Genomic DNA, 23,898 nt, shown 5'->3' with positions numbered 1-23,898 from the left:
TGGGAGCTGGGGTTATTAAGGTGCCCCAACCCACCTTTCACCGGGGTGGTAACTGGCCTGGCATTTCCTGGTGACTCCCGTGCCACTGAGAGCCCCACCAGGCCACCCACTCCTGGCAGGGTGCAATTTCAGGTCATGCCTTGGACCAGGAACCTCCTAGCCATCCCCTACAGCTCCTCCATTACCTACAAGCAGCCTTGCAGCCAGGCAATGTTGCTGCCTGGCCTGCCAGCAGAGAACTGATCTATTTATTTAGGCAGCCAGGGAATCTAAAAATGGCTGCTGCAATCAACACCTGCTGGCTGTTTGGCTCTGATCTTAAAGTGGCAGACACAAACAGTTCTCTGCCACAGGCCCCAACCCAGAGCCCCTGAAATCAGCGGGAACTTTTTCATGCACTGAATGGCCTTTGGCATACAAGAAGAAAAGGTTCCATCAAAAACTGGTGTGAGGAGGTTGCGTGAGACTATGGTTCAGGAAATGATTGGACTTAACTTGAGTTTTGGTGGGTTATTTTGTTCCTGGCAGTGACTTAACAGCTTCAAAATATCTGCAGGCAAGTAGGCTTTGATGTCAGACGCATTGGGCATGTGGACAAAGGCATCGCCTTTCAAATTAGCAACTCGAGGACTTCCTGTGCGGTTTCTTTCGGAGCATTTCTGAACAAATAATCTTCCATCTCCTGGTTAGTGTTTGTCTATGTTTAACAAAATAGTCAAAGGTTGAGCTCACACTGCCCACTCTCTCTCTCTCTCTGCTCAAGAGGCAAAGCTGGTGCAGGATTTAAAGTTCCTATGCAGTATTTCAGCCCTTGTCCTTGGATCTACAGCTACAAACTAAGGTAATGCTTCTATAGGGGCTTTGCTTGTTACAAAAGGTAATTTGATATATATACTGTAATCTTATGGTTAGGAGATAAGCAGCAATGGCTATAATGGATGTGGCTATAATGGAAGAGTCATCTTTTGTATGCATATGTATGTGTCTACAGACCAGAGCTTAGTTCACTGAGATTTTCACAACCAAGAGCCTTCTTTGAGTTCATTTGAACCCTATAAAGTAAAAAAATAGTTCAAAATTTCCTTTCCAGTGTGCAGTACTTTGCATTAGTTGGCCCTGCATTTTATTTTCAATTATGTTGTAGATTTGCCTAGCTTGTTAGGTTTCTTTGGTGTCTTCTCTAGTCTTGATTAATTTGAATTACTTTGTGACATCTCTGCAGATTTTACCACTTCACTCTGTAGTCCCCTTTCCAGATCAGTGGGGAATATATTAAATAAGATGGGATCTAGTACAAAACTTTAAGGCATCCACTTCTAGGATTGGGTATTTGACAGGTCAAAAATACTCTGCTAATTGACCAGTCAAATAGTTGTCAAATATTGTTAATAGTGGTCAAATATTTTAAGCAATTAGAACAGCAGAGAGAAACTTTACTATTTGGTAGGTTAGATACATATACTTATGGCAAAAAATTTTGTTAACTGTTATTGTGAAACAAGGACATTACAGTCTAAAACATAGTAGTGTGTGTTTATAACTATCAGTGTTAGATCGATGTAAATGTAAATAATACTAAAGACTGAACAGTTATTTTTGTTGGCTTTAATCTGGAAAGCACAAACAGTTACAAAAAAAATGAAATCAATTAGAAAAAAACCATGAAGAGCAACTATAAAAGGCCAAAGTCAGATTTTTAAATGCAGTTAGGCTAATTAGGCAGCAGGGCAAGTCTAAGCATTTTGCTGTTTGCATTTGGCAGTCACAGCAGATGACCAGTAAGAGAGACTTTTCTCTGCTACTTTTCTATAAAGCCATTTTGTCTGGCCCCTGCTCAAGGTAGGATAATCTCTATATAATCTATGCTACAGGATTGTTTGTCTGACTACTCCATTTATGGCATCTGACCAAGTAGGCTGTAGCCTACCAAAGTTTATGACTTTCTGAATGAGTTTCAAAAAGTTTTTTCTTTCAAAAAAGGGAGGAAGGAGGACCCAGGAAACTATAGGTCCATTAGTCTTACCTCGGTCCTGGGGAAGCTCTTTGAGAAAATTATCCAGGAGCACATCTGCAAGGGACCAGCAGTGGAGATTATGCTTAGGGGCAATCAACATGGCTTCATTAGAGGCAGGTCCTGTCAAACCAACCTGGTTGTCTTCCATGACCAGGTCACAAAATCCTTGGACTCAGGTGTCGTGGTGAACGTAGTCTTTCTAGACTTTAGGAAAACCTTCAACACTGTCTCTCACCCCATTCTCATTAAAAAATTAGGCAACTGTGGTGTTGGTGCCTACACAGTCAGATGGGTCACAAATTACCTGGAGGGCCGCACTGAGAGTGGTGGTGAATGGGTCATTTTCGACCTGGAGGGATATGGGCAGTGGGGTTCCCCAGGGCTTGGTCCTCAGGCCCGCACTGTTCAATGTCTTCATCAGCAACTTGGATGAGGGGGTGAAAAGCACCTTGTTCAAATTTGCGGATGACACTAAGATGTGGGGAGAAGTGAGCACACTAGAAGGGAGGGACAGGTTACAACTAGATCTGGACAGGTTACAGGGGCGGGCGGATGAGACTAGGGTGGGGTTCAATACTGACAAGTGCAAGGTACTGCACCTAGGGAGGAAGAACCAGCAGCATACCTACAGGCTGGGGAACTCCCTTCTCATCAGCACAGAGGCAGAAAAGGATCTTGGTGTCATTATTGATTCTAAGATGAACATGGGCCACCAATGTGAGGACACAGTCAGTAAGGGCATCCACAGATGCATCATGAGCAGGTCCAAGGAGGTGATCCTCCCCCTCTATGCAATATTGGTCAGGCCGCAGTTGGAGTACTGCGTCCAGTTTTGGGTGCTCTACTTCAGGAGGTATGTGGACAACATTGAGGGCCACACACATGATTGGGGGCAGCAGGGCAGACCCTACGAGGAGAGGCTACGGGACTTGAACCTGTTCAGCCTCCACAAGAGAAGGCCGTGCAGGGATCTGGTGACCGTCTGTAAACTTACCAAGGGGGACCATCAGGGAATGGGAGAGACCCTGTTCCCCTGAGCACTACCAGAAGTAACTAGGAGTAACGGCCACAAGTTGATTGACACTAGGTTCAGGCTAAATATCAGGAAGCACTACTTCACAGTCAGAACAGCCAGGATCTGGAACCAACTTCCAAGGGAAGTGGTGCTCGCTCCTACCCTGGGGGTCTTCAAAAGGAGGCTAGATAATCACCTCGCTGGGGTCGTTTGACCCTAGCATTCTTTCCTGCCCATGGCAGGGGGTTGGACTTGATGATCTGCTCAGGTCCCTTCCAACCCTACCAACTATGAAACTATGAAACTGTGAGTTAGTCTTTCGATGCTACCCTGCCCTACCTTTTGTCTTATTTCTTAAAAACATACAAGTACTATGCACATTGCCAAAAGCCACCAAGAACACCTTAATCTGCCATAGGTAAAACATGGGGACAAAGGCTGGTGGCTCAGCAGGATCACTGATTCTTTCACAGACTCCCTACTTATGGTAAATTTAAAGAAGCTCTTATAGTAATTCTTACACTTTTAAGTATTCAGTCTTATAATTTCAGGTATTCATTTAGTCTTTAAATTCAGGTTACTTTTACAGCTGTATTCTTTGCCTTCCTGGTACTCCAGTGTTGCATGTCAGCTCCGGGGATTTCCTTTTGTTCCTTTCTTTTACTGGTGGCAATGTGCCACCTTAGTGATTGTTAATTTAATATATTTAGTGGGAATTAAGGTTCCTCTGCACTCCTGAAATTATTCCCTTTCTCTTTCTTTATCCATATTTCTTTAACTCTTTAATTATGCTACAGTGATGGAAGCCTTCTAAATATCATATATAGATCAGAGAGGATTTGGTATTTGGGTTGAAATTTGGGGGACTTCAGTATTCAGTTTTCTACTGAATATATTTTTGAAGGGGTACAAGTGTGTTCCATTTTTTTTTGTTTTGACCCAAAGAAAAATCAACCACAATGGAAAAATGTTTTGATGGAAATTAACATAGAACCCCTAGAGGACAGGCTAGAGCAATTGGTGACAGATAGGAGGGACAAGGCTGAACTCTTCAATGAGTTTTTTGCCTCTGTATTCCTGAACATGGGTCAAGACACATCTCCCAATTGCATTATAGATAGGCAGAGGAGGAACACCAGCCCACCAATGGTCAGCACCAACCTAGTAAAGGGACACTTGGAGGGGCTGAATGTGTTTAAGTCAGCAGGTCCAGATGATCTTCGTACAAGGGTGCTGAAGGAATTAGCCAGTGTCATAGCGGAGCCACTGGCATGGCTATTTGAGCACTCATGGTGCTCAGGTTAGGTCTCAGAGGACTGGAAAAGGGTTGATGTGGTCCCTATTTTCAAGAAGGGGAGGAAGGAGGACCTGGGTAATTATAGGCTGGTTAATCTCACCTCTATCCTTGGGAAAACTTTTGAAAAAATTATCAAGGATCACATTTGTGGGAGCCCAGCAGGAAACATAATGCTGAAGGGCAACCAGAATGGGTTCATAGCGGGTAGATCCTGCCTTGACTAACCTTGTTTCTTTTTATGACCAGGTCACAAAATGCTTAGATGCAGGTGCTGAGGTAGATGTTATATCTTGGATTTTAAGAAGGCCCTTGATACAGTATCTCATCTCATTCTGATAAACAAACTGCGCAGCTGTGACATAGATGACTACACAGTTAGGTGGGTGACAAATTGGCTTAGGGGTCGCACTTAGAGAGTGGTGGTGGATGGGTCGGTATCACCCTGGAAAGATGTGGGCAGTAGGATCCCCCAAGGCTCGGTCCTTGGACCTGTGCTATTTAATGTCTTCATCGGCAACTTGGATGAGGGCATGGAAAGCACTTTGTACAAATTCGTGGATGACAAGAAATGATGGGATAAAGTAAACACACAAGTGGAAAGGGATCGAATTCAGGTGGACCTGGACAGGTTGGAAAAGTGGGCAGACAGGAATAGGATGCAGTTCAAAAAAGACAAGTGCAAAGTGCTGCATCGAGGGAGAAGGAATCACTAGGACATCTATAGGCTAGGGGGTGACCTTCTCAGCAGCACAGTGGCAGGAAGGGATCTCGGAGTCACAGTTAACTCCAAGATGAACATGAGCCATCAATGTGATGAAGTAATCAGTGAAGCTAACTGCACTCTATCATGCATTAGCAGGTGCATCACGAACATGTCCAGAGCTTCCCTTCTATGCGGCATTGGTCAGGCCGCAGTTGGAGTACTTCATCCAGTTGTGGGCACTGCACTTCAAGAGGGATGTGGATAACCTTGTGAGGGTTCAGAGGAGGGCCACTCATATGGTTATGGGCCTGCAGGGAAGGCCCTATGAGGAGAGACTGAGGGACCTGGATCTCTTCAGCCTCCGCAAGAGAAGGCTGAGAGGGGATCTTGTGGCTATTTACAAATTCATTGGGGGACAGCAAGAAATAGGAGATGCTCTGCTTACCAAAGCACCCCTTGGAGTAACTAGGAACAATGGCCACAAACTGACAGAGAGTAGGTTTAGGTTAGACATCAGGAAGAACTTCTTTATGGTAAGGGTTGCCAGAATCTGGAATGGGCTTCCAAGGGAGGTGGTGCTGTCCCCTACCTTGGGGGTCTTTAAGAGGAGACTAGACAAGCACCTGGCTGGGGTCATATGACCCTAGCCCTCTTTCATTGATTTCATAGATGTTAGGGTTAGAAGGGAGCTATTAGATCATCGAGTCCAACCCCCCCTGCCCTGGGCAGGAAAGAGTGCTGGGGTCAGAAGACCCCAGCCAGGTGTTTGTCCAATCTCCTTTTAAACACCTCCAAGGAAGGGGACAGCACCACCTCCCTTGGAAGCCTATTCCATATTTTAGTGACCCTCACTGAAAATAATTTTTTCCTGATGTCTAATCTAAATTCACTCTCTTCCAGTTTGTGGCCATTGTTTGCAGTTACTCCGACAGGCGCCCAGGTAAACATTGTATCCCCTATTTCTTGTTGTTCCCCCACGATGAGTTTGTAGGTAGCCATGAGATCACCTCTCAGCCTCCTCTTGTGGAGGCTGAAGAGATTCAGGTCTCCCAATCGGTTCACATAGGGTTTTTTCTGTAAGCCTTTAACCAGATGAGTGGCCCTCCTCTGAACCCTGTCCAGGCCATCCACATCCCTTCTGAAGTGCAGTGCCCAAAACTGGACACAGTACTCCAGTTGTGGCCTGGCCAATGCTGCATAAAGGGGAAGTATCATCTCCCTAGACCTGTTTGCGATGCCCCTACTTATTCAAGAAAGGATGCGGTTAACTTTACTTATTACCTCATCACACTGGTGACTCATGTTCATTTTGGAGTCAGCTGCTTTTTGGAGTCAATCCCTTTCCGTAGTTGTGCTACATAAAATGGTCCCTCCCTGGCTGTAGAAGTGTTGATGATTCTTTCTCCCCAGGTGCAACACATGACACTTGTCCTTGTTAAACTACATCCTATTCTGTTCGGCCCATTTCCCCAGCCTGTCCAAATCAACCTGGATTCGCTCCCTGCCATCTGGTTTGTGTATCTCTCCCCATAGTTTGGTATCATCAGCAGACTTGGACAGGGTGCTTTCTACTTCCTCGTCCAAGTCACTAATGAAGATATTGAATAGTACCAGTCCCAGGACAGAGACTTGGGGGACTCTGCTGCCCACATTTCTCCAAGTAGAAACCAACCCATCCACCACCACTCTTTGGGTGCATCCCATAAGCCAATTTTCCACCCACCAGACTGTGTAATAATCTACATTGCAACTGTTTAGTTTATTTATAAGAATTGGGTGTGACACTGTGTTGAAGTCCTTCTTGAAATCTAAATAAATAACATCACCTCTATTCCTTCATCCAAGCATTTTGTGACCTGGTCATAAAATGAGACCAGGTTAGTCAGGCAGGATCTGCCTGCTATGAACCCATGCTGATTGCCTCTTAGTATAATTTTACCTGCTACAAATGTGATCCTTAACAATTTTCTCAAAGGTGTTGCCAAGGATAGAGGTGAGACTAACCGGCCTTTAGTTACCTGGTTCCTCCTTCCTCCCCTTCTTGAAAATAGGGACCACATTGGCCCTTTTCCAATCCTCTGGAACCTGTCCTGAGCACCACGAGTGCTCAAACAGTTGTGCCAGCAGCTCTGCTATGATACCAGCTAATTCCCTAAGTACCCTAGGATGAAGATCATCAGGACCTGTTGACTTAAATACATTCAATCCCTCCAGGTGCTCCTTTACTAGGTCAGCACAAACAGTTGGTGGGCTGGTATCTATACTGGGCTTACCTAAGGTCCCAATGGGATGCATATCTGTATTTGTGTCCAAGAATACTGATGCAAATAAATCATTTAGAAGATCTGCTTTGGCCATCCTATCTGTTACCAGTTGCCTTAGTTCATCCTGAAGGGGCCCTAAATTACCCTGCACGTTCTTTTTGCTTCCTATGTACTTAAAGAATGCCTTTTTGTTATCCTTGACTTTTGCTGCCAGCCTAAGCTCCATTTCTGCTTTGACTCTTCTCACTGTTTCCCTGCAAGCTCGAGCCAAACAGGTATACTCCTCCTTGGTGGCAGCCCCCTGCTTCCACAGCCTGTAGGCCTCTTTTTTTCCCTCCAGGCTCTCCTGGATTTCCCTGCTCCCCCAAGAGGGTTTCTTTGCTTTTTTACCCCTTTTATGTGTCCTGGGATAGTCCTTTTCTGTGCCTGCAGGATTAGTCCCTTAAGAAACGCCCACCCTTCCTAAGCTCCCATGTCCCCAAGGATTTTACAAGTCAGTCCCTCCCTAATTAATCTCCTGAGCTTGTTGAAGTTCGCCTTCCTGAAGTCTAGCACTTCCACCCTGCTAGGTACCTTCCCCACCTTTCTCCAGATAGCAAAACCTATGAATAGGTGTTCACTATCCCCTATGTTACCTTGCATCTGCAGATTCCCCACCAAGTCATCCCCTGTGGCCAGTACCAAGTCTAGTAAGGCATTTCACCTAGTGGGAGTGTGTACCTCCTGTGAAGGTCCTGTATTTGAAGAACTCCTTGTCCAACTAATTTCAAATTTTGTATAAAAAAAATTACCTTTGACCAAGATCTAAGCTGCCAGTTTAATTGCACATATGGTATTCTCATGGGTTTAATAGGAGGCTCAAAATTGAGCTGTTCTGTGTTTTGGGGGGCTCTTATCTTGCCTTCAGCATAGTGATACTTGAGAACATTCCAGCTGCGCATGAAGTGATCTGACTAACATCTGTTGCATATGGTTTGTAGTGGTCCTAACTTCCTGTGGAAGTTTGTCCTCTAGTCCTTGAACTAGCCATTGAGAAATCTTTATTTGCTACAGGGACAAACCTTGCTCTGGAACAGAAAGTTCAGTTGTGTCTTAAGAGGAATGCTGTCAGTCACAGGGATCTTAGGAAGATCTTTTAGTTTTCTTGGATCTGGGAACGATGTTTAAGTTGGAATAAGAGTACAGTGAGTGGGGACAGGTGTGATGTGTTCACAGTAGTTTGTGTTGTTGAGAGATACACTGTAGTCTTCTGCTTTGGTCAGTGCAGCTAAAAGCATAGCTCCTGAATAACTCCTGAATAACTCTTGTGGTTAAAATAATAACTCAAGAATAATATTAATGCACTAGCAAACCCAACTGTGCAATTTCTCTTCCCTAACTCAGGAGAAATGAGTGAGCAGACGGTGACTTATGTGGACCTTAAGTTTTGCACTCCTCCAAAAGAGAAGACCAAACAGAAAGGAAAACCAAGCAGGATCCCAGGTTTGCTATGGCTCATCTGATTTTTTGGACCAACTTAAATCTCTTCCTTGAATGTGATCTCACTAACACTAACATTATAGATCATGAATGCATTAGGATTTTCTTGTGTTAATTATCGGTCAATGCCATATTGCTAGATTTGCTCTATCTCTTTAGTGTCAAGCTGTTCCTCCATGAATAGATGCTATATTCCAGTTAGGTGCCAGTGGTGCCAGGTTGCATCAAGAGCTCTAGATAAGCATTGTTTAATTATAAACTAAAAACCCTTCCTTTGTGATTAAAATGAATGGAAAAGCTTTGCTCCATGGCCATCTTTGCTCACAGAATCAGGAAGGTGATGGTTACATTGTTCATTGTTGACTTAGAGTCTAACATAGGCCTGCTTCATTCTGTACATAGACTCTCTGATTGGTGATTGTTTTCATGAGGCATGAACAGGTTCCAAATGGTTCACACCCCAGCTTCCTTTCCCAGACAAATGTAACAATAATAATTAAAAATCAACACTAATGCAATACAGAATTTCAAGTACTTATAACCATTCTATAAAAGAAATTAACTAGCAGTCTTCAATTAGTCTCTGACATGCCCTGTGGAGTGAGGTGCCCCAAGGCATGAGATTGCATCCTGATCTTCTGGCAGCACCAACAAGCAGATCTGATTGTTCCATGTCTTAGAGCTCAGAGGCCTTCTCAACCTGTCACGGCTCTTAGCTGTCTGAGACCTTCTTGAACAAAATGGCTGACTCAGTGCCTCTTGTTTCCCACACCTTTGGGTTTTGGAAAGTATCACTTGTTCCCCTGAAATATTTCTCTTAGGTATAACAATCTCAGAAGATTCCCAGTTAAGTCTCATGACCCCACTCTTGCTAGCATCACTTCTTCTTATAACAGATATACACAGCATCATTTTCATAAAAGGGTGGGGACTTCCAGGATCTTTGGTTATACCGAGTTTCTTGTTTTGCTTTATCTATCTCTCCATATCACTGTAACTCATTTCCTAGTAGTGCAGGCATTCTTCTCTCAAGTTTTCTATAGAACAAAATCTTGGTAGCTATCAAAGAATGTTTGGATGGTACTATTCTGTAATTTAAATGTGCTAAATATGAATTAATGCCTATCTGCAGTAAATCAATATGAATCAATGCCTATCTGAGGAATCCTGGTGACATGTCTAAGCCCATTTTTCATTGTGTTGCCCTGTGGGGTCAGGCCAACTTTTAGGATCTCAATATTTCACTGTTAGACAGGAGGGTGTGACACAATTGCACGTATACAAATACACAAATCAGTTAGGTGCATACACACGCACACTATCAGCTCAGGCACATACACATTCAAACTAGCCTAGGCACATGCATCATTATCACCAATTCAAGCACATACACGATACAACCCCAAAGTTAGACACAGATCACTAATTCATATATCATGCACACAATGCCATACACACACACTCACACTAGCAACTCAAATACACACACGTTCAAAATAACTAGTCTAGGTTCATGCACATTTATCACTAGTTTAAGCCCATACATGCTACACACACCAAATCTAGACAGAATCAGTTACCAGTTACCAACACCTGCACATCCAATACACATATGTAGATTACTAATTCATATACCACACATACACACAATGATATCTATATATGTATATATATGTGTATTCACACACATACCACCCACCTACACATATACACAAGTGAGTTCCTAAATTGAGTGTTGTGATGTGTATGTATGTATGTGCTTGGTATACTTGGGATACCTGGGGAAAGGTTAAGGTAAGAAAGTAGAAGTGTAGGAAGTTAAAGTTATCAGGACCGGGATTAGAACCGGTAGACTACAGGGGCCTGGGCTGAAGAACTGAGGCTTGGGAGTAACTTTAGGTTAATTGATCTTAACTGATTAAAAGACAATGCCCAAAGCCTACAGAACAGGGGGGTATGCCGGCACAGAGGCTGGGACTGGAGCCAGAGCTATGGGGGAGCTGAAAAGGTAGGTGGGGAGAGGGAAAATGGGACTAAGGGAAAGTGTGGGTGTTAAAGAGGGGCTCTGGATGTGGGGAGCCAGAGGATGGCTCCGGGGCAGCTAGAGAAGTTGCAGGGAGTGGCAATAGGTGCTGGGAGCTGGAGAAAGGCTCCAGCTGCTGGAGAAAACTGCAGGACAGCCATGAGGAGCTGGGAAGCTGCAGGGGGGGGAGGGGCATGACTACAGAAGGTGTGGGGGAAGCCTGAAAACAGAGAGATGGACAGCAGAAAATCACAGGAAAAGCAGGTGGACAGACTGAAAAGCGGCAGGGGCAGCAGGAAAGCAGAGAAAGGCAGCAGAAAGTCACAGGGAAAAGGCAGTACAAATTGAGAGGAGATCAGGAAACTAGTGGAGAGGGGTGGGGGCTAGAGCTGAGAGAGAGAGAGAATGAGGCTGGAATTTAAGATAAGGAAGGGGCTGGGATTCAGTAAAACATGACCCAACTCGGGGTTGCAAATGACAGTTGTTTTATTGAACAGGGGAGATGGTGACACAATGTATTATTGGTTCCCTTTCACCCACACACACACACACCCACACACACACAATGGCAGCAGGGGTGAGAGAGGCTTGCTGCAGGGGCTGAAGTCCACTGAAGTCCAGGAGGAGACAGAGAGACAGAGAGAGAGAGTCCAAATTGTAAGAGGAGGTGTGCAGGTAATATCTACCTATCCAGGCTGGAAAGGGGTCCTTGTCCAGTAGGTGTTGTCCAAAGGGTGGTCACCGGCAGGGCCTCTGGGTGGATAGGTGGTGTGGCATGGCGCTGGTCCAGATGGAGAGGGCATCCCCCTGGGTCTGTCTTCACTGCCCCTTTTTATAGGGGCAGACCTTGTGTGACCCTAGTGACAGGAGGCATGCCCAGGCAAGGGTCAGCCTTGGCATACTGAGCATGTGTGCTCAATGCAGGGATGTGCAGTTTCTGGTGTCTGTAATGGTGAGAGTTGCTGGTTCTGCAGGGTCTTTTGTCTTTCAAATGCTGGGTTCTTGTTTCTGTTCCTGGGTGAGGTCTGTGGTTCCTGGATGAATCAATGCGAGGTGATGGCCCAGTCATTACAGGCCATTCAGTAGAGGCCTACTACCATTGTATTTCAATCATTCCCAATCATTCTCATTCATCTGGGAACAAATTTACATGGGAGCGGTACGTGACTCATACAGTTGCAACATGGGATGCCCAGGCACAGGACACAAGATGGAGGCTTGACATATAAAATGGAAACTTGTCATGACTTTGGTTCATTTGCAAACACAGGCCTAAACCATATAATATCCATATGAAACAATAAAATCAATACGAAAATGATAATAATACAATATACAACAGTAAAAATCAATACAAATCTAATAATAACACAATATAAAACAGTGGATATCCAAAACCAAAAACTTGCTACCAAAATAAAAATGTTTAAAGCTTATCGTAAGTCTGAGCTCACTTATACTTATCTATAGGGAATAGGGAGGAAGAGAAAAAGTCAGCAATGGTTGGGGAAGGCGAGGGAATGCATTTTAAAATAAATAAAGAAAAAAACAGAAAAAAAACTGGGGGTTTTGCTACAATTGCAAAGTGCTCAGTTTTATGCCCACAGATCTATGGTCAGTTGTCAGGCATTTCTATGTCCATGTCTTCTGAAAAAGATTTACTATACCAGATGTTACTGTTTAGCTGTAGTATCTGATAGTCGGTCTGTCTGGGGAAAGTGCAAGACTTTATTGGCGAATATAAACACATCTATTCCTAATTTGCCTCAGTGGGCAATCTTTTCCTGTACCACCAACACAGCATATATTGATACACTTGGCCTTTAATTTTGGCACAAACAACCAGCTTTCAGAGCTTCTTTAATGAGACTATTCATTTGAAGCTAGTATAAAATATCCCTAGCCAACTGCCTCAATTTTTCACTCCCAAAATTATTTTCACATAAGCTTTTTAACATATTTTCTGTAACACATTAATAATTGCCAACCTCATGTCTTTAAACATAATCTTATCAAGTAGTGAAAGGACCTGCTACAACTACCAGGGTGGGAATAATCTCAGAGCCACCTGTGCTAAAAGCCTTCATTTCTTTATTTATGGACTTATTATCAACAGTAGTTCTGGCAATCCAAAGGCCACATTACTATGTAATTAGACAGATGCTTTATCTCACTAGCAGGTATGTCATCAGTAGGGATCTGAGTTTTCCTTTTGCCATGGAAAAATGAGGTAAAACCTGGATGTGATCATTTTTAGGAGAAAAACCCAGATTTTCTCCTTTAAAGGAAAAAAAATGGGGGAAGGCAGGTTTCCCCTTGCAGCCTGGCAGAGTTCCAGCCTGCATGGGACTGTGGGGAGCACGAGGAGGGCCATCAGGTGGGGGATGCCATGTGCATGTGTGCACTAATGCACATGGCATCCAGGCAGCATGAGAGCAGTTCCCAGAGCTCATCGCAGGTAAGTCTGGGGGAGGGGGGGAATTGAGGCCCCCATAGTGAGGGCAGGAGTTAGGCAGGGCTGGGTCTGCTACCCATCCAAGGTGGTGCATGTGGCTTAGGGCCATGTGAACTGAATTGAGCTGTGGACAGCTCATCCGGGAGGTTGTGGGAGGCTAGCTTCCCACTGCTGCACATATTCCTGGGGGAGTGGGGAACATGCTCCCAGATTTGTGAGTGGGGCAGGGGTGGATGTGGGCTGCCTGCTGTGGGCTCAGAGCTCACAGCTCTTCACCCTGCTGCCCTCCCCCTAGGGCCTCCACAGCCCAGCAGGTGGGACCCAGCATGGTAGGGCAGAGTGGGCTGGGGAGCCCCACCCTGCCGCTGGGAGCCCTGTGCCACCATGGCAAAGTGCCCCCTGCCACCTGGCAGCAGTGGGGATGGCCGCACAGCATTGTGACCCTGCTGCTGCAAGGCAGACAGAGGGCATTTCTCCATGGCAGCATAGGGCTCCTAGCAGTGGTGCAGGACTCCTTCCCCACCGATCTGCTGGGCTGCGGAGGCCCTGGTGGGAGAGCAGCAGGGTGGGAAGCTCTGTGCCCACAGTGGGGAGCTCATGTCTGCACCCCACACAGGCTCCACTCCAGCCATGCTGCCTGTGGGGGATGGGGAGCCCAGATTCATGCGCTGCTTCACCACAGCAGCCTCTGACTCCCATGGGCAGAAGCTGGGGCTTGGGTGCTGTTGTGGGGGGGGGAGGGGAGGAGGGAAGAGGGCTGCAGACCTGGGTCCTTGGCCCTGTAGTCCTAGCAGCTGGGGGCCTCTTCCAGCAGGGCTGGAGGGGGTGGGGGGCTGTGGGTGGGGAATAAGGGACACCAGAAGGACCAGGGGACTGTGGGTGGGGAGTGAGAGGCAATGGCACAGGCAGGACATCAGCATATCAGGGTTGATCAGTGCCACAAAGGAGTGGTCAGGGGGACAGACACAACTGGACCCGCATCCTTGTGAGCAAAGGGGGCAGGGAAAGAGCCAAAATCAAATGCAAAAATTTATAGGTATTTAGATTTTATTACGGGCAGTCCTCAGACTTATGATGCAACTGGGTCCTAAAAACCGTGTCTTAAGTTGAAATGTTGTAATTCGAAACCAATTTTCCCATAGGAACAGTGTTTCAAATGGGGGATTGGTTCCTTTGCGATGGTGGATACCGTGTGCATCTGGTAAGTGGTGGAAGGGGAGGAGGAAGGGAAGGAGCATGGGGTGGGAGGCAGATCAATGCCCCCTACAGTGAGGGAGGGACTGGGACTGGGGCTGGGGCAAGCACTGCCCAGGCAGGGCTGGACAGGCATGGGGAGGAGGCAGTGGTGGCTCCTGCTGCTGCACACTGCTTGTCTGGTGGCTTGACTGGTGGTTCCGACCCTTGCTCCCGCTGCTGATTCAGGAGGGCATGGGGGGGGGGTGTGCCCCTGGATCTGTACAGGGTGGGGCGGGCAGGGTCAAGGCTGCACCAGGATGGACTCTGGGCAGGTCTCAGGGGCTATGGTAAATTTTCAGGTGGTTGCAGCTCCCCCATAACTTCCGCTCTGCTGCCTGCCCTACCCTGATCCAGGAGAACACTCTCCCATACCCTCCTGCCACTCGCCCAGCCAGGGCGGGATGGGCACAGGGCAGAGCCGCTGCGTGGCCTCAGGACAAGTGGCATGCAGTGGCAGGAGCTGCCCTGCTGTGTCCCCTGGATGAGCTGTGGCTTTGAGGGCATGGGGGGGGGCATGTGCCCCCGGATCGGGGCGGGGTGGGCAGCAGAGCGGGGGCTATGGGGGGGCTGCAGCCATGCAAAAATTTGTCTTAGTCCCCGCTGCCCGACTGGAGTGCAGCCCAGCACAGCCCTGTCCCCGCCTGTCCCACCCTACGCAGATCCAGGGGCACACACTCCCCCATGTCCTCCCAGACCCGTGGTGGGAGCAGCGGTGGGAACCAACCAGTCAAGCCACCAGATGAGCTGTGTGCAGTGGCAGGAGCTGCTGACCCCCTCCCCATGCCCGCCTGGCCCTGGCTGGGCAGCACTTGCCCCAGCCCCTGTCCCAGCCCCAGCCCCAGTCCCTCCCTCACCACAGGGGGCATTGATCTACCCTCCCCACGCCCATTCCCTTCCCCCTCCGCTTCCACCAAGTACCAGCTGCATGCAGTATCGACTGTCATAAAGACGATACCCACATCGGAACATTGAAACAGGGCGTCAATTTATAAACGTCGTAAGTGCTGTTCATTGCAAATCGAAAAGTCATAAATTGAGGACTGCCTGTTTAGTGATTGAGGCACTGGTAGGCTTCCAAACTGCTTTAAAATTGTAAATATGTCAATAAAACGTTGCGTTCAAGTGATATCTATAGATATAGTGGCATTTCATTTTAATCATGAAAAAACGTAGATTTTGAGGGTTTTAATCAGAGAATTTGTGATTTTTAAATGGAGAAAACCAGGATCCCCCATAATCTGAACATTCTTACATTGAAATTTTGTCAAAGGCTATAGACATGTGACTGTCACCACTACATCTCTCCAAAATTTGTATTCAATTTGCAAATCACAAAATAATCTCTGTATTCTCAAAGCATTGTTTGAATTTGGTAACAGCTATAAATGGTTTATCACCTTTTTCAATTAGGACTGGCCTCCCTTAAATAGACATAACATTTTTGCACCCAAACCAGGGTCAATACCTCCTTTTGTATTGCATTCAGTGTATTTGCATTCTGATTCTGTTAGTGTCTATGATGTATAATCCACTGGTCTACATTTTGATCACACTTGTAAATGGGTTGTACAAATACCCTTCTTTGAAACTTCCATGAAAAACTTAGTTTTGCTCTTGCTGTCATATCAACACAGGGCTGGGGCCTCTTCCATTCCTTTAGCTTGTCAAACACTTAGTTAATGTTTGTATCCCAAGTCTTTTGAACAACTTTATGCAGTAGGACTTGCAGCCCACTGGTTGGAGCAGCTGGATCAAGCACTTTGTTCCTTGCTTAAATTTACCATTCCCTGCTTAGTTTACTAGTCCAAGGCATCTTTTGACTTTTCCTTGTCTGCTGGGGCAGACATGTTTGGGTTGCCCTCACCTTTACTGCCATCTACCAGAACACCTAAATCTCCTGTATGGAGATGTATTGAATCTACCCCATATACCATAAAAAATTATTGTATTCTTCAATGAAATATCTTGTGCTTAGCATATCCCAAAAGGCAGTCAGAAGAAACAGTGTGTCCTGCAAGGGGGGGTGAATATCCACAAACCTGAGCTCAGGGCCAATTGGCCTCTTTCCACTCTATTCTGTCAGAAAAGTCTCTGTCCTCTGTGAGGGGTTTTTTCTTTAAATTCCGCCTTGATGTATTTTGGTCTTATTAGTTAAAAGTGGTACCTAATTGTACTGCCCACAAAGAATAACCCTTTCCTAGGAAAATAACTAAAGAGTACAACTGCAAAGAAGATAAAAAGCAATCGTTTATAACTAAATTCCTTCTGGCTAATTTCAGTCATGATTAAATTAGATTATTTAAATCACTATGATTTAAATTCATATATCCTGAATCTCTTACCCCATGAAGAACCCTTAATGAAATTGCCACTAATGGGCCTTGATACACAATAAGGGATGACTTGATATGAGTAAGGGGGACAGAATCTAGCCGTGAGTGAACTCAGCCTCTTTTTTCTATTCATGAGTTACCTGTAAATATGATTCAATATTTAAGAATTTGTTTCCTATTAAAAATTATTCTATGTGATCCAGCCTGCAAGTTGACTTCCAACTATTTCCAGGAATTTACCATTCAGTGTTTTTCAGTTATGTGGTTGGCCGCCTAGGTCAGTGCATGGCTGCTGTCTACTAATGTGATAAAACCTGAAAAGGTCATAGTGGAAATATAGCAGATTTTGAGTAACAAAGGTAATAAACCACTGGACCAGATTATCAAGAACAGTATTCATTTCTCAGTTACTGAATTCAAGAGCAGATGTTTTTCAAAAAAATCGTGACCTGTTTCAACCACAGGTTTTGGTTGAAAAATGGGAATAATCAGCCGATGTTCCATGGTCTGTATAATAACATTATGCAGGAATTTAAGATTTGATCAAATTGGTCATTTTGGGCGTAAAAAATTGTGAGTTTGTATTTCCTGCCTGATATAATGAACATTTCATAGGTGCATCTTTCTACCCTTATAACCCATCAAAAATCAGCAAGCAGGAAGTGATCTACTCAGATCTGAAATGTCATGCTCCTTCCAAGTCACAGAGGAAGCCAACGCCTACAGTCTCAGAGAACAGAGGTACTGTGCATCGAGAGTTCTGCTGGATTCTGCCCTTCTTTTATCAAAGTATCTGAAGTCACAGAACCTCCCTCAGGGGCAGCTGTTGCCATGACATGAGATTTCAAGAACCAAAGAATGAGAATTATCTCTACCCTTACAAGAAACAGCATCTGGCTGATGGGTGGGACCTCCCTTGAAACCATCCTGGGCCAGTGCCCAGGCCAGATCACTGAGATAGGAGAGCACTGACCCTATCGGGAGGAGTGACTGTTCTCTCCTAGGTCCTCTAACCTGTTGTTGAGTGCACAATAAATAGCTACAATTACCGGAGGGATCGTAGATTCATGGGGGTGAGATGTGAGTTTCACTGACAGGTGTGGTAGAGAACTCTACTCTCCCCCAAAATTGTGTGACATTTTCAGGTCGTATATGTGCTTTTTTCTCTCTCTTATTTCTGTTAGAATCTTGTTCTGAGTCTTTGTCATGGCGACTCATTGCAGTGATTCTGGGGTCCCTCTCTCTGGTTTTGCTTGTAATTTCAGGAGTCCTGGGTGCCTTAGGTAAGCATTTACCAAGAACTCGATGAGAAAAGATTTGAGCTGAAAAGTGTAGAAATGTGAAAAGTGTAGAAAACTCCTCCAAGCAATGTGCATACATGAACATTGTTATATTTTGGACCCCTTTGTGGATGATAACAACTTTAATTGCATGGTCAAAACCTATTGCATGCACTGCTGTGATTTGAAATTTTGTAACTGAAACATATGATAAGACAATGTCTTGAAGAATTTTTTGGATTTATGACCTGAGGTTAGGTTGAGATTTCCACTGTTTATTGTTTAAATGTAGTTAGAATCATGGCAGAGAAATGCGATCTGACTTCTATTGCTTTGAAAAGATTCTTCCAGCTTTCTCAGTTTTCCAAGCCAAAAGAAAATAAGTCCCAATTCAATTTGCACAATATCAGTTTGAATCATGAGGGGGGGGATAGCATGAAAAAAGACATTGTGATTTAAACAAAAACAATTCAACGTGTTTGGAGACTGGCCTTTATAAGCTGAGAGGTTTTTTTTCTCAAACAACAACTAGAATTTCACTAATACTTTGGTTATTTTAACATAAAAGTTATGCACAACTCTTAGCACAACTCTAATGGAATTGGCATCTGATTCATAAAGAATAATTTGGTTCTTTTTTAACTGAAATGGTGTGTTTTGCTTATCATTGTGGACTTAAGTTCTCCTGCCTTCCCTCCAAGTGAGACGTCAGATTGAAATCCTTTCCCAGCAAGAGGAAGTTCTGAAAAGCCTTACACAGTTGAATGAAACTTTGGAAAACTGCACCTTGGAAAGGGATAATTTCAAAGCCCAGAACACAAACCTGAAAGGTACTGAGTAGTGTTCATGATTCTTTTCCACACTTAATGCTAATTTTGCATTAGTATTCAGTTCTTTGTGTCCTGATGATGACAAAAGATTCTCACCACCCTCCTCCCCCAAGCACCCACTGTACAAGGGCTTGAATCAGTTACTGATAATGTGGAAAAGCAAAGCCAGATTTCTCTGAGACATGGGATCGCCTCAGTACAGACATAGACAATGATCCACAGCTCCATAATGACACACTTGAGAAATGTAGGTAGTTCCTTGGCAGCTCACATCTCTCAGTTGAACAACGTAAAGCCACTGAGCCACAGAGGGACAATGAATAACGCGCAAGATATATGTGCAGTGGGTGCCAAGAAAGCCACTCATATTCTTCCCTCCCTCCAATGATAACATAAGGAAACCCTGGTTTCTTTATCAGACTTGTCATCCTCTTGACTGTCACAATGGAAAGCATGCATGACAATACGTTAGCTACAGCTGAAGCCACTTCATCACATAAAATGACCTAGAGCTAGCCTCAATAAGCAAATACTGATAGCTCCCATCTTAGAACTATCCCTTTTATCTGTTCATGCTTTTGGTTACCTTAGTTACTCACTGCATGTGCAATGTTGTTACTGACAACAACAGAAACTGCCTATTGGAAAAGACACTGGATCACACCTAACAGACTGTGGAGGAGAGAGTACAGATTCATTCAGAAGATTCCCTAAACCCCTGGTCAAGCCCTTTCCTCTCAGGAGTGTAGATGCATCTGCTCTGGGAAAGATTAGATGCCAGGGTTTTGCTCAGAGGTGAAGGGGACAGATCTTTGTTGTTGCCTCTGCCTCTTCTTCCTTGTTCAGTTACCATTTTGCCTTACTACTGTTAACTGGAAAATGTTGGCCATTTCAGATATTTTGTAGAAGTCTCTCTCATACCCACCCTAGAGCAGGCAGTCACTCTTCAGTTCAGTCTCTTCTTCTCCGCTGGTTGCACAGATGTCCCTCTCTGGTGATCATGTGCTATGTGGCACCGCATGGCTACAGAGAAAGGGTCACATCTCCTTATGAAGCAGACAAAACCCTAGCCAATGTACTCAGGGAGCAAAAGAACTTCAGGAGCCCAGCATCCTGAATCACTGAGCAGAACAAGTTGAGGTTAGCTTTATGCTTTTCAAGGGAAGGGAGCACACACCCGGGAGTGAAATTAGCTTTTGCTGTCATCACTGCAGCTTTATAAAGTTATCCATAGTATACTCCTCATAGATTGCTTATTTTCTAAAAGAGGCACAACCATCCTCAGGACTAGGATCTGTGACTCTTCTGCCCCAAAACAGGATTCTGGTATATTAGCGAAGGGGGAGACTGCATGATCATGACTAGGTTGATGGCTTTGGTCCCTTGACTCCCGTGTATCAAAACAAGCCCTTATTCCTCACATCAGTGAACACCAGTTTCCCCATGGTGCACTCTACATCACAAGGCATCTCATCCTTCCCCCTGGAAATATGACAACTTTCTGTATCAAGCATGTTTTTATTTTCAAGGAGAAAAATGCAGTGCTTACTCAGATTGCTGGAAACCTCACGGCGAAAAGTTTTACTATTTTACTAAGGAAAGGAAAAGCTATCAGGAATGTAAAGCACACTGCTCTTCTCATGGCTCCAAACTACTCAAGATAGAGAACAAGGATGAGATGGTAGGACATTGTTTCTGCTCCTTTGTGTGCACTAGCCACTGACTTACACCTTTCAAGATGCCTGTGTAGTGATGTGAGCTATAGCTCTAGAAAAGATGCTCATATTACAAGGTAGGATGGTCCTCAACAGTGCCCTGGGTTATGTTCTGAATTAAAATCTCAATCCAGAAAAGGATGTGGGCACTTAAATGGGGACAAGCCAGATATAGGTGGCTAAGTAGAACACTCTGGCTGCATCTACATGTGTCGCTATGGCAATGTTGTTATTGTGCCGTGATTTAGTACTTCGTTTTGCCCAGTAGCAGCCCATACTGTGCCTTCCACATGGTGCATGGTTATTTTTAGCAGCTAATTTGCTGTTGGGGCACGCTATAATGGGGGAAGTTTGTCGCTATGGTGAAGTAGCTGCTGGTCATATGTAGACCCCTGTGGATACTACATCACCGTAGCGCGTTGCTACGTCACCATAGCATCACGTGTAGATGGTCTCTTTGACTCCCAAAAAGTCTGCTCAGCTGCCATTAAAGAGGTGTCTCATGCCTGTAGGCATCTGAGATTTCAACATTACAGTTCCCCAGAATCATAAAGTTTTGCTTCTTCAAAAGTCCATTTAATCCTGGCAGCACAGAGCAGCTAATGTGCCTGGCTCATGCACAAGCCTTGCACAAAGCACAAACTAGGCATCCCAACACCTGTTCTGCCCGCAGAGCTGGATCTGATAGGCATTCCCAGGATATGCCTAGGGAGCAACCTCTGCACAGAATGCACCACCATTGGCAGCCTCTTCTAATCTTGAAACACAACCAGGAGATGTACCCCCCTCCTCCCATATACCAGCTTAGTGGTTATTGCACTTGTCCCAGATTTAAGTGACCAGAGTTTAATTCTGAGGGATTCCTAACCCCTATTACTCACTACCTGCAAGGAAAGTGCCATAATTGCCAAGCTACAGACTGAGCAGGTTCAGTCTCTTCTCTATCCCTTCTATTGAGCTTGCTCACTTGAGACAGCATAAACAGAATCATTGAACCTGGCATAGACAGGGAGATTTTACCTAAGTCTTTACCCTGCCGGTTGTAGTATTCCCCTGGGAAGGTGGAAGACCTGAGCTGTATGCCCTGCTCTCAGGACTGCTTAGCTATTTTACATTGGGCAGTCAAAACAAGGTAAGAAGAGAGAAATCTGTCTGTCTCTATTGTGTGGCCCCAAATGATTATGAAATTATGTGGCCCTTTTCCCATTGGTGCCATGTCTGTTCCTGTCAGCTACAATGAGGGCAGTTATGATATTACCCTTGTATGAGATGGCCACATCAAAATGATCAACAATCTCTGTAAAACCTATGGCCAACTCAAACAGTGAATTTGGCTACTGTGGACACTTCTCTCAGAGCTGAAACACCTGTTTGAGGCCTGGAGGATGGGTTTCTTGTTCTCTTGGAATCCAGAGTCAGGAGGAGTCCTCCCTCTGGACAGGTGCCTAGAGCTGCTCTTGCAAGGTGCAAGGCAGAGCTCACTGTTTTTCTTTCAAAATGCAGACACCAAGGTTACCATGGTCTTGGCCAAGAGACATCATGCTTTTTTCCCTGGAATTCATGGACAACAGGGATGAAATTCACTTATTCGGTTTATTCCCAAACAGAATTTCCTAAACCCTCTGGCACATTTCCATTGGCTTGGACTAACCCGCAAAGGAATTGCTTCAGACTGGAAGTGGGAGGATGGCGCACCTCATCCCATTAACCTGTGAGTCTCCATCACGTCTAGAAAACTAGTTTATACCCTTGTGTTTTTCCTCACAGGATTTGTATGGTCTTGCTGATGACCAAAAAGATCAGTCAGGATTCCCAAGATTATGCCCATCTTTTTCTACCAGAACAGAAAATTCTTGGTGTAGGATTATCAAGTGTCTTCATATTTTGTACTGTTACAATGTGTCACATGGAGAGAGGGATACTTTACAAGTTTTTTTGTATGAATCTAAAGTAAGAAATGAAATAATGATTAAATAAATGTCTGAGTCCATTTGACAGACATAACATTCTCTCACGGTACAAGAAGTAAGTGTCAAGATATCTCAGCACGCCATATATTTCAAAACTGAACAATTCCCTTTGCATGACATTACCATTAGACCTTGGGAGTTAAAAAAGGGAAAATGAAAATCACCAGTACTAACTTGCATGAGAATGAGGAAAAGCAGAAAACAAGATGCCATCTCAACTCAGCTAACAATCTCAAAGAGAATATCCAAGTAACAAAGTTCTACTGGTTATGAGTCAACTTACTGGATAATTTTTCTGAGAAATTATATTAATGACTAAAACATGATATTTCCAGTATTCTGGTATTTAATGCAGTAACACTGTTTGTATTTTCACTGGTGTCCTTGATGACATGAAATATTTCTTTTCACATACAGGTTTCCAGTAATGAAATCACAGCCTGGAAAGTCCTGTGCAGTTTTCAATGCAGGACAAGCCTACAGCAATAGCTGTGATGAGCAACAACACTGTGCGTGTATGAAGCCAGCTAAGTAGCTGCGACTGTTGCACCAGAACAAGGAGGAATAGAGAATCCATGAGAAACACAACCGGGGAGGTCCCAAAGGCAGAGAGAAATCATTAACCTTTGAATTAGTTAAGTTGCTTATTTTGTCTGAGGAGCTGCAGTTTCCGAGGTTGTGGTAAAGCCCTTCCCAAATGTTCCTTGGTGAACTAAGGACCAGTGGTCAGTGTGACTTGCTCCCATTCTGGCTTCATCTGGCTTCATTTGAAATTGGCAATTTGTTCAAAAGTCAATAAATACCTTTTGTCTGGTGTTTCTCAGAAAATACGATTTGTCACTATTTGAAGGAGAGCCACGCGCATGATCAGAGGTCAGGAAAATAGACCTTATGATAAGAGGCTGAGAGCTATGGGACTCTTCAGCCTGGAAAAGCACAGGCTCAGGGGTGAGCTGATGGCTCTCTATAAATTTATCAGGGGTGCTCACCAGGATCTGGGGAAACGTTTGTTCACTAGAGTGCCCCAAAGGATGACAAAGTTAAACAGTCATAAACTCCTCCAAGACCATTTCAGACTGGACATAAGGAAGAACTTCTTTACTGTCCAAGCCCCCAAGGTCTGGAATAGATTGCCGCCAGAGGTGGTTCAAGCACCTACTTTGAACACCTACCTTCAAGAGAAAGTTGGATGCTTATCTTGCTGGGATCCTATGACCCCTGCTGACTTCCTGCCCCTGGAGCAGGGGGCTGGACTCGACGATCTTCTGAGGTCTCTTCCAGCCC

At 44.8% G+C, this 23,898-nt stretch overlaps 1 protein-coding gene across 3 annotated transcripts; it reads left to right on the top strand.

The window, feature by feature from the left end:
• The first annotated feature begins 691 nt into the window (after positions 1 to 691).
• On the top strand, positions 692 to 23,444 carry LOC102573927 (C-type lectin domain family 1 member A-like). Of its 3 annotated transcripts, XM_059720121.1 has the most exons (9): positions 692 to 841; positions 5,930 to 5,969; positions 8,677 to 8,775; positions 17,435 to 17,560; positions 18,004 to 18,102; positions 18,801 to 18,929; positions 20,459 to 20,610; positions 22,252 to 22,355; positions 23,032 to 23,444. In XM_059720121.1, the coding sequence occupies exons 3-9, from the start codon at positions 8,682 to 8,684 to the stop codon at positions 23,147 to 23,149; spliced, it is 822 nt and encodes a 273-aa protein (XP_059576104.1). In that variant the 5' UTR covers positions 692 to 841; positions 5,930 to 5,969; positions 8,677 to 8,681; the 3' UTR covers positions 23,150 to 23,444. The 3 variants fall into 3 exon arrangements, with proteins under 3 accessions (XP_059576104.1, XP_059576103.1, XP_059576105.1); XM_059720120.1 differs by lacking the exon at positions 5,930 to 5,969 and having other exon boundaries at positions 695 to 841; XM_059720122.1 differs by lacking the exons at positions 5,930 to 5,969; positions 17,435 to 17,560 and having other exon boundaries at positions 702 to 841.
• Positions 23,445 to 23,898: the final 454 nt, after the last annotated feature.

This window comes from Alligator mississippiensis, unplaced genomic scaffold (assembly GCF_030867095.1).
Source record: "Alligator mississippiensis isolate rAllMis1 unplaced genomic scaffold, rAllMis1 scaffold_29, whole genome shotgun sequence".
In the NCBI taxonomy this organism is placed as follows: Eukaryota; Metazoa; Chordata; order Crocodylia; family Alligatoridae; genus Alligator; species Alligator mississippiensis.
Note: the sequence above shows the minus strand (reverse complement) of the source record. Positions and strands in the feature narration are given on the sequence as shown.

Excerpts from the sequence above, each read along its gene's own strand:
- LOC102573927 (XM_059720121.1), top strand. The coding sequence starts at position 8,682 with ATGAGTGAGCAGACGGTGACTTATGTGGACCTTAAGTTTTGCACTCCT. Across the intron at positions 18,103-18,800 it reads AGGAGTCCTGGGTGCCTTAG|TGAGACGTCAGATTGAAATC; the intron begins GTAAGCATTTAC and ends CTTCCCTCCAAG. Across the intron at positions 20,611-22,251 it reads TAGAGAACAAGGATGAGATG|AATTTCCTAAACCCTCTGGC; the intron begins GTAGGACATTGT and ends ATTCCCAAACAG.